We start from the raw sequence: 15,104 nt of genomic DNA, 5'->3' as shown, positions 1-15,104 counted from the left end.
CTGTTTAGTGCTGGGCTAACGTGAAAGTACTGGTGGGACTCCTAAACCATAACCTCTGAGTGAAGCATGTTAGGGAAAACAGCTCCATAAAATAAGGTGTGCCTCTATTATATTTTAACAAAACAGCTGATGACAGTTTTAATGTAATTATTGTAGAATAACCTCAGAAAATGTAGCAGAGAAGTTTGGAGTTACCAGGCAGAAGCAAGATGCCTTCTCTTTGATGTCGCAGCAAAGGTAAGTTATAGTATATGATCTGACTTTTGTAAGAAGATTTGTGCACTGACAGTATTAGGTGATAACTCTTGCCTTCATCTCACTCTGCATGACAGGGCTGTTGGTGAAAAGGGATAGATTTCTCTGCCTTTTATTGTTGAGTTTAGCAAGGTGGAGCCAGATAGAAGCTGTCATGAGTAAAGAGTAGTAGAGTATCTTGTTAGGGAACTAAATTCTTTTCCTGCTCTTTGGGTTGGGATCAGTGAAGATGGTGTTTATGGTGGACCTGATCTGTATTATAGGTGGAGTCCAGGAATTGGAGGGAAACTTTCATGTGCGAATGGTATCTGGCTTAGAAGAAGTGATCACACTGGGAAATTTATATTTTCTTAGTAGATAAAGGAGTTTGTGTCTTTCAAAACTAAAGTCTGAAGCAAGACTTGTACCAAAAGGAGATTAAATGTCCTTAAGGACATATAAAGGAATCTCTATAGACCCTTTATCAGTTCAATATTTTATCTGGTAATTCTGCCTTTAGCGTTTATGTACTATTTTCTGCCTGCGAGAGTCAGCAGGAGAGCCAGCGCAGCCCTGTGGCTTTCTAGGTGAATACCATTTTCATAGTCTGACTCTGCTCTCTAGTCATAACTTCAGTGACAAGCTGTAATCGCCCTCTTGGCAGGGTCATTTAAAGGACATGAGAGCTGTAAGAGGATCCATGGAGCCTTCTCTTTCCTCCTCTTTAACACAGCAGTTTGAACCTGTACATTTCTGTATTAGAAGAGACAAAGGCAGTCTTAAGACAAGCATGCATGAGTGCCAGTTGTGATGTGAGTGTTCAGAGTTTAGAGATGTTTCACTTTTGCTGCTGAGGCTGGTGCCACACGTGATGGAGTGCAGACTGTAATGGTTTATAACCTTTCCTCATTAGAGCAGCCCGTGCCCAGCATTTGGGACTGTTTAAAAATGAAATTGTGCCTGTAACGACAACATTCATAGATGATCAGGGGAACAGGAAATCCATCACGGTGACCGAGGATGAGGGGATAAGGCTTTCTACCACTCTGGAGGGTTTGGCCAAACTGAAGCCGGCATTCAAGGAAAATGGCAGCACCACGGCTGGTAAGTATTGTGGAGCCTTTATTTGATAAGGAGCGAGGACTGTACTTATCATTCCGTCCTAGTCTTTTTCAAGAAATAGGAACAGTGCTGGGCAGACTTTTACGGTCTGTGCCCTGAGAAAGGCAGGGACAAATCAAACTCGGGTATACATATAAAGTATTACACACCATATAAAAAGAGTTTATCTTGTTGGGCAGACTGGATGGACCGTTCAGGTCTTTATCTACCGCCATTTACTATGTGGATCCCTCATAACGATCTGACTCCTAAACTATACCAGACACAATTTTATATTGGAACTCTTTTATTTTGCCTATTTTATTTACACCCTAATTACTGATATCATTATGTTATGTTGTTATCCATTTTTCCTAATTACTGACAATTATACCTTCTCCTGATATGATTATATTATGTTGTTATCCACTTACCCACTTCTTAATCAACATAATTTTCGTATGAATCTTAATAGCAATAATTCTGAAATTCTTCTCCGTTAATATGATTGCCATAATATTCCTATGCACCTTATCTGTTATATATACTCTGATTCTCTATTCCATCAGTGTGATTGTAGTTGTGTTATATTGTAAGCCACATTGAGCCTGCAAATAGGTGGGAAAATGTGGGATATAAATGTTACCTTTGGCTCGAGGTGCCCTCTCAGAAGTTCGCACCCAGGTTCATCAGTCCTTTTGCAGAGCAACAGCAGCTGGGTTCAGTTACACATCTGTTGCGTCTTCCCTCTACCATTCGTATCCACATTGCCTTAGTTCAAGGTGCATGACATAATGGGGAGACTACACTATCTTCTAGCCTGGCAGGGTTATGGATCAGAAGACATCCATGTGAAAGCCCCAGTGCTCAGTAGGCATTTTCATCATCTTTATCGTCTTAAGCCCAAACCTAGAGGGCTTCAGTCATGCCTCTCACCTGGTTCAGGAAGCTGCTAGAGTCCTGTAGCATGCCGTGTCTAAGTCTTGTGAGCCTTTACTTCCTGGGTGCGGGTGCTGCACTTCCTTTTATAGCACTAGATGGGGCGCTGACAGATGACCTCACTTCTGGCTAGGGATATATAAGGAAGTGCTCTACATTCCTCCAGTACTTCAGCAGCAGGCTTTGAGTTGTTCTCAATCCGGTGTTCATTGCCTTGTCAGTTCTTGCTTCCAGTCCTTCTTTTTTCAGTCCTGCCCCAGCTACTCTTTAGCCTTGGCAGCACTGTACACTTCTCATTAAGTCTTTCTCCCTCCCTACCCTCCTTTATGTGTCTTCTTAATAATTTTTATCTTTATTACTTTTTATTGATTTGAACACTAGATATAAATTTAGGCCTCCTTATCTTGTTCTCCTACAGTTATGTCTGTCTTGGACTTGTATTTGTGATTTATTAAATTTCAAAAAGAGTTATAAAGAAATACACAACATACAGTCTGACAGCATTGTAGCGCTATAGAAATGCTAAATAGTAGTAGTAGTAGTAGTGATTGGTTCGTTTTGCGATGCTTGTTACGTCACGTTTCGTCTCGTGGCAACGGGTCGGCGATCCCTTATTTATCAGCTGCTGGTAGTCCTCCCCTCATTCGTGTAGTTCGTTCTCATAGGTCCTTGGTGCGTCTGTCGTCACATTTCATTGCGTAGCAACGGGTTGGTGATGCCATTAGTTGTCAGTGCTCTGCCCTCAACATCATCACGTTTGATGCGTGGGCAGGGCAGACACCCATGGAGAAAAAGCTATCTCAACCACTTCACTTTTAGAACGTTGGGAAAGTGAGGCTTCATTAGAACGTTGGAGGTGCGTTTTATATAGAGATATACTTAACTTTTACCCTCTAATAATAATCTGTATTCCTTTTACTGTGTAAGCCGCATTGAACCTGCTTTGAGTGGGAAAGCGCGGGATACAAATGTAATAATAATAATAATTGTTGTTGAGGAACAGTGTAAACTTCATTGGGCATAATTGTCAATGGTGAACTATTACAAATGTCAATGCTAAAGACAATCTCCTATTTAAATAGTTTGGTAACAACACAAAATATTAAGAGTTAAAAATAAAACAAAAAAACCCCAAATGTAAACAGAAAGGGGGGTAGATTGTCCTTATCTGAACATTGCTCTTATATCTGGTGTATGACTTTACATGAGAGAAAAGAGGTGTCCTATAAGTCTCAAGAAAGTAATCAACTTGAAACAACAGTCTAGTGTTGTAGACGGTCTGAGTTTATACTTTAAACACCCCCATATCTTGGTCCACTTTTGTAATGATTTCTGTCAGTTTGTGATTTATTTTTGTCTTTTATTTTTAATATTTTAACCCTTATAATGTAGAGTTGTAAACTGCTTAGGGTTTCTGCATTGGTGGTATTTCAAATAAATTGTTTAACTGCGAACTTTATCAGTACTTTGCATCTTACTTAGCAGTGCTTATTCTGTCTTCTGTTTCCTTCATCCGGATCCTTTTTTTGAAAAGATGCTGTTTTAGCTGTACTAGTCTTTCAGCTTACCTTTTACCTATACTGGTTGTCAGTTGGCTGCCTTTCATCTTTTTTCAATACATGGAGTACATTTGGTGTACGTGGGCTCTCTCTTACCCATTCTCTTGATACTGTCACTGGATAGTACATTACAGGAGAGTGGAATACTTCATTGTGGAGTAGCCAGGCTACATAATGTAAAATGCAAACAGTTGAACAAACTTGCATTTAATTCTGTGAATGAGAAGCAGCAAGGACAAAACTGAATATCAAATGAAATAGCATTTTACAAAATCAATAGTTAGAATCCATCCAATAAAAGATTGTAAGCTCTGTCGAACAAGGACTGTCTCTTACACGTTCAAGTGTGCAGCGCTGCATACAACATAAGTACATAACTATATAAGTGTTAAATACTGGGACAGACCGAGGGTCCATAAAGCCCAGTATCCTGTTTCCAGCAGTGGATAATCTAGGTCACAAATACCTTTCAAGGTCCCAAAACAGTACAATAAATTTTATGCTGCTTATCCCAGAAATAAGCAGTGGATTTTCCCCAAGTCCATTTTAATAATGGTTTATGGACATTTAGGAAGCTATACAAACCTTTTTTAAACCCCGCTAAGCTAACTGCTTTTACCACATTCTCTGGCAGTGAATTCCAGAGTTTAATTACATGTTGAGTGAAGAAATATTTTCTTGTATTTTTTTTTTGTTTGTTTATAAGAATTTAAATTTGCAAGCAATAAAATAACTTGCGAGAAATACAGAGAAAGTAATACAAAAGAATGATTTCAATTAGGTAATTCTATACTCTTCTTTAGACCACAAAATAGGGAGAGTGAAACAAGACAAGGAGATCAATTAAACAACAGTAAACAGAAAAAACGTGGTATTAACTTGATTATCCCCAGTTATTATTTATCTGAATCATTATTCCACATTGATCATCTGGTTGGCTTCTTCAAACCCAAAACGGTGTATATTCAATTTATTTAATTGGAAACATACTTATTGTCCAATATTAGTAGAAATAATACACCTAATTTCATTTTTTCTCTTTTAAAACCAGAAATTATTTAACAAAGTGAACACGAGTCTCTAATCCAATTTCCACTGATTAAGGTAATCCCAGTTTCACAGGCTTCACTCCTTTTGAATTAATATTACTAAGTAATAATTTATATTACTAAGAGGAATCATTACAAAGAAAAATAACACAATTTTCAGGAAATATTTCTGAGGAAATCTTTAGGAGTCATACCAGGAACTCTGGGAAAACAACAATCTCAATATTAATCATCTGTAATAATATTCGTTTTGTTCAAATTTCTGGTCTATTATCATTTTCAAAATCTTAACCATTTCCTACTCCTGTAGAACTTTATTTGCTGTATCAATTTTTCTTTCTCAAAGGGTTCGATTAGGTTATCCATGTAGCTCACTAATAAGATTATATCTGAAGCAAAGTATTTACTACCACCGTTAGGTCCTCGAGCGCCTTCCATATGATATTCAATGTAACCTCCACGGGAGCCAAAAACTCCAAGCTGATAGCTCTTACGGGTTTAGGAGTGGCACTGCCGACTCGGGTTCAGCTGTAAATGACTTCCGTTTCAGCATGAACTCCTAACTCACTCCTCCACTTCTTTGGACATGGTGGTTCAATGATTCGGGAGCGATGAAGTTGTTTCCAGGTCCAAGAGCGTCGACGCTCCTTCGCTGGCGCTAATCAAAGGACTCACCAACCCAGTCATCTGTGGGCAGCTCGTTGCGCAGTGGTCCCACACTTGCTGTACAGGGGACAAAACTCTGGCCATCAGCTGCTGACCCTCGATTGTCCCCTTCCTCTCGGGTAAGGTAACTGCAGTTGCAGAGAGAAAATTTCAAGTAAACAGAGACAGAACTTCAGAGGACAGCTGGGCCGTCTTGTATTTGTTTTAAATTTACTACTTTGTAGCTTTGTTGCATGCCCCCTAGTCCTAGTATTTTTTGGGAAGAGTAAACAAGCGATTCACGTCTACCCGTTCCACTCCACTCAGTATTTTATATACCTCTATCATATCTCCCCTCAGCCGTCTTTTCTCCAAGCTGAAGAGCCCAAGGCATTTCAGCCTTTTTTCTCATAGGGAAGTCATCCCATCCTCTTTATCATTTTCGTCGCCCTTCTCTGTACCTTTTCTAATTCCACTACATCTTTTTTGAGATGCGGTGACCAGAATTGCACACAGTATTCAAGGTGCAGTTGCACCATGGAGCAATACAAAGGCATTATAACATCCTCGTTTTTATTTTCCATTTCTTTCCTAATAATATCTAACATTCTATTTTCTATCTTTGCTGCTGCAGCACACTGAACAAAGGGTTTCAAAGTATCATCGACGATAACTGCTAGATCCTTTTCCTGGTTGGTGACTCCTAACGTGGAACCTTGCATCACGTAGCTATAGTTTGGGTTCCTCTTTCTCAGATGCATCACTTTGCACTTGCTAACATTAAATATCATCTGCCATTTGGATGCCCAGTCTCTCAGTCTCGTAAGGTCCTCTTGTAATTTTTCACAATCCTCTTGCGATTTAACAACTTTGAATAACTTTGTGTCGTTAGCAAATTTAATTATCTCAATAGTTACTCTCATCTATAGATCATTTATAAAAAGCAGCAGTCCCAGCACAATCCCCTGGGGAACCCCACTATCTACCCTTCTCTATTGAGAATACTGACCATTTGATCCTACTCTCTTTCTATTCTTTAACCAGTTTTTAATCCACAATAGAACACTACCTCCTATCCCATGTCTTTCAAATTTCCTGTGAGTCTTTCATGAGGTACTTTGTCAAATGTGGCGCTATAGAAATGATTAGTAGTAGAATGATGACCTTAGGACTGCAGTGCACCAAGCACACTGCTGATTCATGCAGAGGATTGTCAGATGTTAGTAGAGTGAGAGCTGGCTTTCACCTTTGTAACATATCCAAGAATGTCCTTGTAGTTAATCAACAATAGAACCTGAGAGGCATTAAAATCAATAGGGAAGGCAGTGATATTCTTTTGAATGTTAAAAAAAAAGAAGAAGCTATACTGGTTCAGACCAGTGGTCTGTCTAGCCCAGTATCCTGCTTCCAATAGTTGCTAATCCAGGTCAAAAGTACCTGGCAGAAACCAAAACAGTGGCAAGATTCCATGCTTCCAATCCTAGGGCAAGCAGGGGCTTCCCCGTGTCTTCTCTCAATAGCTGATTATGGACGTTTCCTCCAGAAACTTGTCCAAACCTTTTTTTAAACCCAGATATGCTAACCGCTATTACCACATCCTCTGGCAAATGAGTTCCAGAGCTTGACTATACATGGAGTGAAAAAAATACTTCTTAATTGTTTTAAAAGTATTTCCACGTAACTTTGTTGTACTTTCTGAAAGAGTAAAAAGTCGATTCACTTTTTCTTGTTTTACAGCACTCAGGATTTTGTAGACCTCAATCATATCCCCCCTCAGCTGTCTCTTTTCCAGGCTAATGAGCCCTATTCACTTTAGCCTTTCCTCATATGAGAGGAGTTCATTCCCTCTATCATTTTGGTTGCTCTTCTTTGAACCTTTTCTAATATATATTTATATAATTTTTTTTATTTTTCAGATATGGTGACTACAATTGAACACAATAGTATTCTTGGTCTTATTTTGCATCCCTTTCCTAATGATTCCTAGCATTCTGTTTGCTTTCTTTGGCTGCTGCCACACACTGGGCAGAAGATTTCAGCGTATTCTTTATAATGACGAGAGAAAAAAAGATGATCCTTTGGAGAACAATCCCATACTTAAAGGTTTTGCTAGTTGCAGGGCCAGCCCAACCATTAGGCATATGCCACCACTGCTGACTGGGTGTACCTGACTCCAAAATAGAGCAACTGTAGCCCAACCAGGCCCACCTATGGCTAGGCCCCTGACCAGAGAGAGAACTAAATAATAAATAAAATGACTTCATATGTGTTCATGTTTGTGTACCCGCCCCCCCCCCCCTGCTTAGTAAGCCATGCTAGTGGCTGCCAAGCACTAATGCAGTGCAGACAGCCTGGGCTGTGTAGGTATTGTTGCGTGCAGCCACTATCATGCCATAGTAAATGGGGGGGGGGGGAGGGGTGTAAGTATTTCATAGCCTGCAATGAAAATTAAGTACACTGAAAGAATTTAATTTGAAAACATAATGCTCAGAGATTCCTTCTGTTTCTCTCAGGTAATGCGAGTCAGGTCAGTGATGGAGCTGCTGCAGTTCTGTTGGCCAAACGTTCAAAGGCTGCGCAGCTGGGCCTTCCAGTCCTAGGAGTTCTGCGATCCTATGCAGTAGTTGGTGTGCCCCCTGACATCATGGGCATAGGGCCAGCCTACGCTATCCCAGCAGCTGTGGAGAAAGCAGGTAAGGGTGTGAGCCAAGGATGATATAAAACAGAGAAGCTAGGTCCTGCACATTAACCCCCCTGTTTACTAATCTGCGTGCTAATGCCGACATAGCCCATTGCCACGCAGCTTAGTAAATGGGGGTAAGTGTGTAATAGAAGAGCATAGGGATCGATGTACCTAACAAGTGTTCCAAATAAGACAGCTGATCTCTAAAAATATTACATATTTGAACATTCCCAAAAAGTATGAAAAAAGGAATTAGGAGCTTGAGCGCATTTCTGGCAAAGAGGGTAAAATTTGTGTTTTTCAGTAATATGAGCGCGATGAATCGCTCTGAATTGGCATTTGTGCAGTTCTGCACTAACTACCAAATCTGGTATTCTTGAGATTAGTCTGGGGATGTCAAGGGAGACAGGTAATCTAAGTATGAACACCAACTTGCTGTTAAGGCTTCCATGTCCTTCAGGGATGACAATCCTAAATGAGCTGTGTGAAGTTAATACACAAAAAGATAATCCCTGTAAAGCTGCGCTAGAAATTATTTTAGCCTAAGACTGTGCTTAGCAGATAAAGCAACTACGTTCAGTGTAGCTATATTGTGGGGAGTACACAGATAACAACCTTTTTTGAGTGTTATTAGCCAAAGGGAAGGAGGGCAGAAAATTCATAGTCCACGCAACTTACGTTTTCGTTATGGCATTGAGAGCTTTTGCCATGGGGATTGGTGCTGAGAATCTTCTCAGAGATGAGGTACAGGAGGAATCACTGTGGATTGAAATTCCATGTGTAAAGGGGAAAAGGATAGTGATAGGAGTGTACTACCGTCTGCCTGGCCAGGATGAACAGACGGATGCAGAAATGTTAAAGGAAATTAGGGACGCAAACAAACTGGGCAACACAATAATAATGGGTGATTTCAATTACCCCGATATTGACTGGGTAAATGTAACATCGTAGCATGCTAGGGAGGTAAAATTCCTTGATGAAATCAAGGACAGCTTTCTGGAGCAGCTGGTGCAGGAGCCGACAAGAGAAGGAAAAATTCTAGACTTGGTCCTTAGTGGAGCGCATGATCTGGTGAGGGACGTTATGGTACTGGGACCGCTTGATAACAGTGATCATAATATGATCAGTTTTGATATCAACCTTGAAGTATCTATACACAGGAAGTCAAATACATTAGCGTTTAACTTTAAAAAAAGGAGACTATGATAAAATGAGAAGAACGGTGAAAAAAAAAACTTAGCGGCTGCAAGGGTAAAAAATTTACATCCGGCGTGGATGCTGTTCAAAAACACCATCCTGGAAGCCCAGGCCAAATATATTCCACATATTAAAAAAAGGAGGACGGAAGACCAAACGACAGCCGGCGTGGTTAAAAAGTGAGGTGAAGGAAGCTATTAGAGCTAAAAGAAAATCCTTCAGAAAGTGGAAGAAGGAACCGACTGAAAATAATAAGAAACAGCATAAGGAATGTCAAGTCAAATGCAAAGTGCTGATAAGGAAGGCTAAGAGGGACTTTGAAAAAAAGATTGCGTTGGAGGCCAAAACACATAGTAAAAATTTTTTTAGGTATATTAAAAGCAGGAAGCCGGCAAAAGAATCGGTTGGACCGCTAGATGACCGAGGAATAAAAGGGGCGATCAGGGAAGGCAAAGCCGTAGCGGAGAGATTAAATGAATTCTTTGCTTCGGTCTTCACCGAGAAAGATTTGAGTGGGATACCGGTGCCAGAAATGGTATTCGAAGCTGACAAGTCGGAGAAACAATTAATTCTCTGTAAACCAGGAGGAAGTAATGGGACAGCTCTACAAACTGAAGAGTAGCAAATCTCCTGGACTGGATGGTATTCATCCCAGAGTTCTGATAGAACTAAAAAATGAGCTTGCGGAGCTATTGTTAGAAATATGTAATTTATCCTTAAAATTGAGCGTGGTACCGGAAGATTGGAGGGTGGCCAATGTAACGCCAATTTTTTAAAAAGGTTCCAGAGGAGATCCGGGAAATTATAGACCGGTGAGTCTGATGTCGGTGCCGGGCAAAGTGGTAGAGACTATTATTAAGAACAAAATTACAGAGCATATTCAAAAGCCTGGATTAATGAGACAGTCAACATGGATTTAGTGAAGGGAAATCTTGCCTCACCAATCTACTACATTTGTTTGAAGGGGTGAACAAACGTGGATAAAGGTGAGCCGGTTAATATTGTGTATCTGGATTTTCAGAAGGCGTTTGACAAAGTACCTCATGAAAGACTCCAGAGGAAACTGGAGAGTCGTGGCATAGGAGGTAGTGTTCTATTGTGGATTAAAAACTGGTTTAAAGGTAGAAAACAGAGAGTAGGGTTAAATGGTCTGTATTCTCAATGGAGAAGGGTGTTTAGTGGGGTTCCCCAGGGGTCTGTGCTGGGACCGCTGCTTTTGAACATATTTATAAATGATCTAACGTTGGGAATAACTAGTGAGGTAATTAAATTTGCTGATGACACAAAGTTATTTAAAGTGGTTAAATGGAGGGAGGGAGGGAGGAGAAATTAAAAAAAAAGTGATAACTGCCTTTGTAAAAGTCTCTGGTGACACCTCATTTGGTATGTCTAGCTAGTTTAATAAGATGTAATGTAATATTGTTTCCCACAGAAAGTAATCACTAAAGCACCAGGCCAGCCTTGAGCATACAAAATGATTCTGATTCAATAGGGGTAGGTTAAGAGATGTAATGTTTTGTGGGATTATTCTCGTTAACACAGGATTGACTTTGAATGACATTGATGTATTTGAAATCAACGAAGCATTTGCCAGTCAGGTAAGATTTCCTTCCAAGTTTATAAATAGTTGTCGCATCCTTCTTCCTTCTTAGTTAAGTATCTTCCTTCAATTATGTTCTGTAATTGTTTTTACAGATTTTGTTTTGAGCTAGTGCATAGATGTTGGTAATAAGCATGCACTATACATTCATGTTGTCCTCATCTATAATCTCTCAAAGCAGTACCATCTGCTATTTATAGAGGTTGAAGCTGAGGCCTGATTTTGTGTGTGTGTTTGTAAGCAAATCTGGGTACTAGGTAGCACCTATATTTTAGGGAGGATGTAATATATAAATCAAAAATACCCCAAGTAGGGGAAGAATTAAGAAAAAGTTCCTGTTTCTGAAGGTTCCCTTCGTTTACGGGTTGGGTTGTTTATTTTGATGTAGCATATAAATGCAATTCTTAGAGGGCCCATCATACAAGACCCATACAGAATGCATCAATGGAGCGACAGATAAGAACATAGAACATGAGATTTATCAAGGGCCTATGCCATAAAACGTCAAAAATATTTTACTGTGGAAAACTGTGGTAAGCACTAACACATGCTTACCACAGCAAATAATGGCGTACTCATTGAGACGTCCCACGGTAATTTTTCCATTTGTGCACACTAAAAAGTAAAATCTAATTTTTTGGTGCGGGGTGAAGTATGGGTGTGTTCTGCTCTAATTGGTTAGCGCAGCTACATTGCCATACGCTAACTGATTAGCCCTTACTGCCTACATAGTGGGTGGTAGTAAGGGCTCATGAATTAATCTGTTTTATATAGAAACTAGTAAATAAGGCCTATTTCTGACACAAATGAAATGGGCGCTAGCAAGGTTTTCCTCGGAATGTGTATGTTTCAGACTGTGTGTGTGAGAGAGAGTGAATGTGCGAGTGTGTGTGTGACAGAGAGTGAGTGAGTCTGGGTGCGAGTGTGTGTGTTAGAATGAGTGTGTGTGCGAGTGCGTATGTGAGACAGAGAGTGTGTTTCACACAGATACACTGTGTGTGAGACAGAGAGAGTGTGAGAGAGTATGTGTGCGATACACAGGCTCTCTGTGAGACCAAGAGAGTGTGTGAGAGTGACTCTGTGACACATAGAGAGTGAATGTGATACAGTGTGAGACATAGTGTGAGATACTGTGTGAGAGAGAGAAAGACACTGACTGTGAGCTAGATACCTCCCCCTCCATCTGTGGTATGGGGACCCCTCCCCCTCCCCTCTGGTCTCAGGATCCCCTCTCCCCTTGCCCCCTGTCAGGTCTTAGGACCCCCCTGCCCCTCCCCCCTCTGCGTAGTTGGCAGCACCGTCCGAGTACGTGTGTGCGAGAGAGTGAGACTGGGTGCGAGTGTGTCTGTGAGAGAGAGAGAGAGTGTGTGTGTGTGTGTGATTGTCCTCTCTCCCCTGCGCCCCTCCAGGCACCCAGCAATTCTCCTCTGTCTCCTGCCCCCCCCTGCAGCCACCCAGCGATTCTCCTCTCTCCACTGCCCCCCCTCGAGCCACGTTGACTTCACTCAGAGAAAATGACCCCTTCTCCTGATGCTCCTCCCTTCTTCCAATACATGTCCCTCTGATTGGTCCCTGGACATCACGTACCGTTGCCTGAGGCTCCTCCGTTCTTCCCATACAGTTCCCTCTGATAGGTCCGTCGACATCGCATACCGTTGCCTGGCAACTGTGCACCGTTGCCTTCACTCACTGAAAATGACCCCTTCTCCTGACACTCCTCCCTTCTTCCCATACAGTTCCATGTGATACGTTCCTCGATGTCGTAACTGTGCACTGTTGCCTTCACTCTCACTGTTCCGCCCTTGACGTCATCACATTTTGAGGGCGGAGCATAGAGAGATGTGACAGACTTACAAATGTTACGATGTTACAAACCCTTCACTGAATGTTATGATGTTACGAACCCTTCACTGAAGCCACGGAGTCAGCTTCAGAACGTTGGAGGTGCGTTTTATTATAGTAGATATTTTTGTCATATGTGCTTTCTAGCTAGATAGAACGTTATTGTATATTAACCTCTCTCTTTTTTTTTTTTTTTTTTTTTTTTTTTTTTTTTTTTAAATTTGTGATCCACTCTGAACCTATTTTTACTCACCCAGTCCAAAAGCCAGTACCTGTTTTTCTCAAAACTGCTTCTGAAGGACTGAGTGAGGTTTGGAAAAGTGCTCTTCAGTTTTGGCGTGCGCCACAGTTCCTGTTTCTTAATGTTTGTGTAAAGGTTTTCAAAGGTGATACATTATTGAAAGTGGAGTTCAGAGGTGTTCCAGGCCTGGATCCTATCATTCAGAGCTAGGGCTGCAAAAAAAAGTCATAGTCCAGGTCAAGATTCTTGTTTAGAGTCTCCAGGGTGAATAGTATTGAAAGCTGTAGATTAATACATATATTTTAAACAGGAAAGTGCGAAGGAAGTTGTTGAAAATTGAAAACTCAATGGACAGTGGTCCGTCCAAACTAAGTCGGTGCAAGTGAGCTAAGTAGGCCCAGAGAATGGGGTTTAATGTGTGACCTGCTGATCGTTTTGGTGCAGCGGATGTTGAATGATCTTTTGAAATATGTAGAGTGTAATGGATATCTTGGACAACTAGAGAGAAATCTTTTGAAAAAGAATCATGAGGGTTATGCATGTGTATTAAAGTTTCCAAGCACAGTCAAGTTAGGGGAGTCTAGATTTTGAGTTATATGTTGTAATTCCATTACAAAGTAGTTTGTAGATGATGTGGTAATAGTTTTTTATGTGTAATGGAGGAAAAAGCCTCTGTAACCCTGTCAAAATTTATAATCTTTTGACTCACGGGGTGAATTCTTCATCGGCTGAAAAAACCTCCAATGTTTTCATTTGCAATTTAAGTTTGTAAGTTATACATATGACATTATTGTATCGGAGCATAAAGCACTTATCTTAGTCGTCCGATGGGGTCCCGTTTCGCCGTATGGGCTTTGTCAAGGAAACAGACCTCGTGCTTATGCTGATGTCTGCAACAATTAAAACCACAATAGTAAGCCATCCTCCGGATTTTCAAATGTCAAAGCTGTTACCAATTCAGCATTGAAAAATTTGCAGAAGAAACGACCCTAGACATCAAGTCACTATACACGTCAATCCCTCAAGATGAAGCTTTAGTAGTCATACAAAAAATACTTGATAAATGTCCACAACCCACAGAAGTACCTACGGAATTCCTAGTGCAGTTGGCCACTATGGCCCTGAAAGAAAATCACTTTCTTTTCCAGGATCTGTTTTACTTACAAACTTCGGGCATAGCGATGGGTGCCACATTTGCACCATCGGTGGCAAATTTATTTATGACTGATTATGAAGACAAGTGGTTCACATACTCTGAACCACGTGCTTCTGAGCAACTGTTTGCTTTCCCCTAGGTTATAATTTAAAAGCTGTGCTGCTTCCTTTTTTTTAAGTTTAAAGGATTTTATTAGTGAGAAAACAAGGCAGAATATCTTACATACATCATAGTCTCCAAAGGAAGGAAAACACTCCTATGATCAACGTTAAAGGCAAAAACATAATTGGTCTCACCCGTTTTATCATTTTGATCCCCCCATCTTTAAACCAAATTAAAGTATTTTCACCTTCACCCTGATTCCTTCTGGCTTCTGGTGACCTAAAGGTACATCATCCTGGGCGATAAGAAATATAGTTAAATCATTTTAGTGTTATTGCCATTAAAAACATCAAACCTGTGGCATGGCTCCATCACAGTACCCGCCTCTGAACAAATAAAGAATTCCCTATGAACACTTAACTCTATCCCCCCCTCCCCCTCCCCAATCCAGTCAGGCAATCAAGTCTTATGTAAATCTCTGTTGCGCTTGAGTCTATTATCACTCCACGTTAGCCTTTGGAGGATTTGTTGTTTCGCTCTGGGTTGTAATGTGTTCATAAACCGTCCCCAGATTTTGTTAACAAATCCAATATCTTTCTGCTTAGAGTCCTCCATGCTTCCTTTTTTTAAACATTATTGCCAGCAGGTTCCACCTTGCTAAAAGTAGATCCCATCTCTTTGGAATAGCACTTTCCCTTCGGATTGTTACCCAGTTCCTAAACAAATTGAAATCTCTCTTCCCTGCATTATCTTCTC

At 40.7% G+C, this 15,104-nt stretch overlaps 1 protein-coding gene across 2 annotated transcripts in view; it reads left to right on the top strand.

The window, feature by feature from the left end:
- ACAA1 (acetyl-CoA acyltransferase 1) overlaps positions 1-15,104 on the top strand; it is a 55,159-nt gene that overhangs the window by 32,402 nt on the left and 7,653 nt on the right. For both annotated transcript variants that reach the window (XM_030197944.1, XM_030197951.1), the window contains 4 exons: positions 157-237; positions 1,148-1,338; positions 8,041-8,220; positions 10,950-11,005. In XM_030197944.1, coding sequence (XP_030053804.1) covers positions 157-237; positions 1,148-1,338; positions 8,041-8,220; positions 10,950-11,005 — 508 coding nt within the window. The remainder of the gene's footprint in view (positions 1-156; positions 238-1,147; positions 1,339-8,040; positions 8,221-10,949; positions 11,006-15,104) is intronic.

This window comes from Microcaecilia unicolor, chromosome 1 (genome assembly GCF_901765095.1).
Source record: "Microcaecilia unicolor chromosome 1, aMicUni1.1, whole genome shotgun sequence".
Taxonomy (NCBI): Eukaryota; Metazoa; Chordata; class Amphibia; order Gymnophiona; family Siphonopidae; genus Microcaecilia; species Microcaecilia unicolor.
The sequence above is the reverse complement of the archived record's forward strand: the minus strand, read 5'-3'. Positions and strand labels throughout refer to the sequence as shown.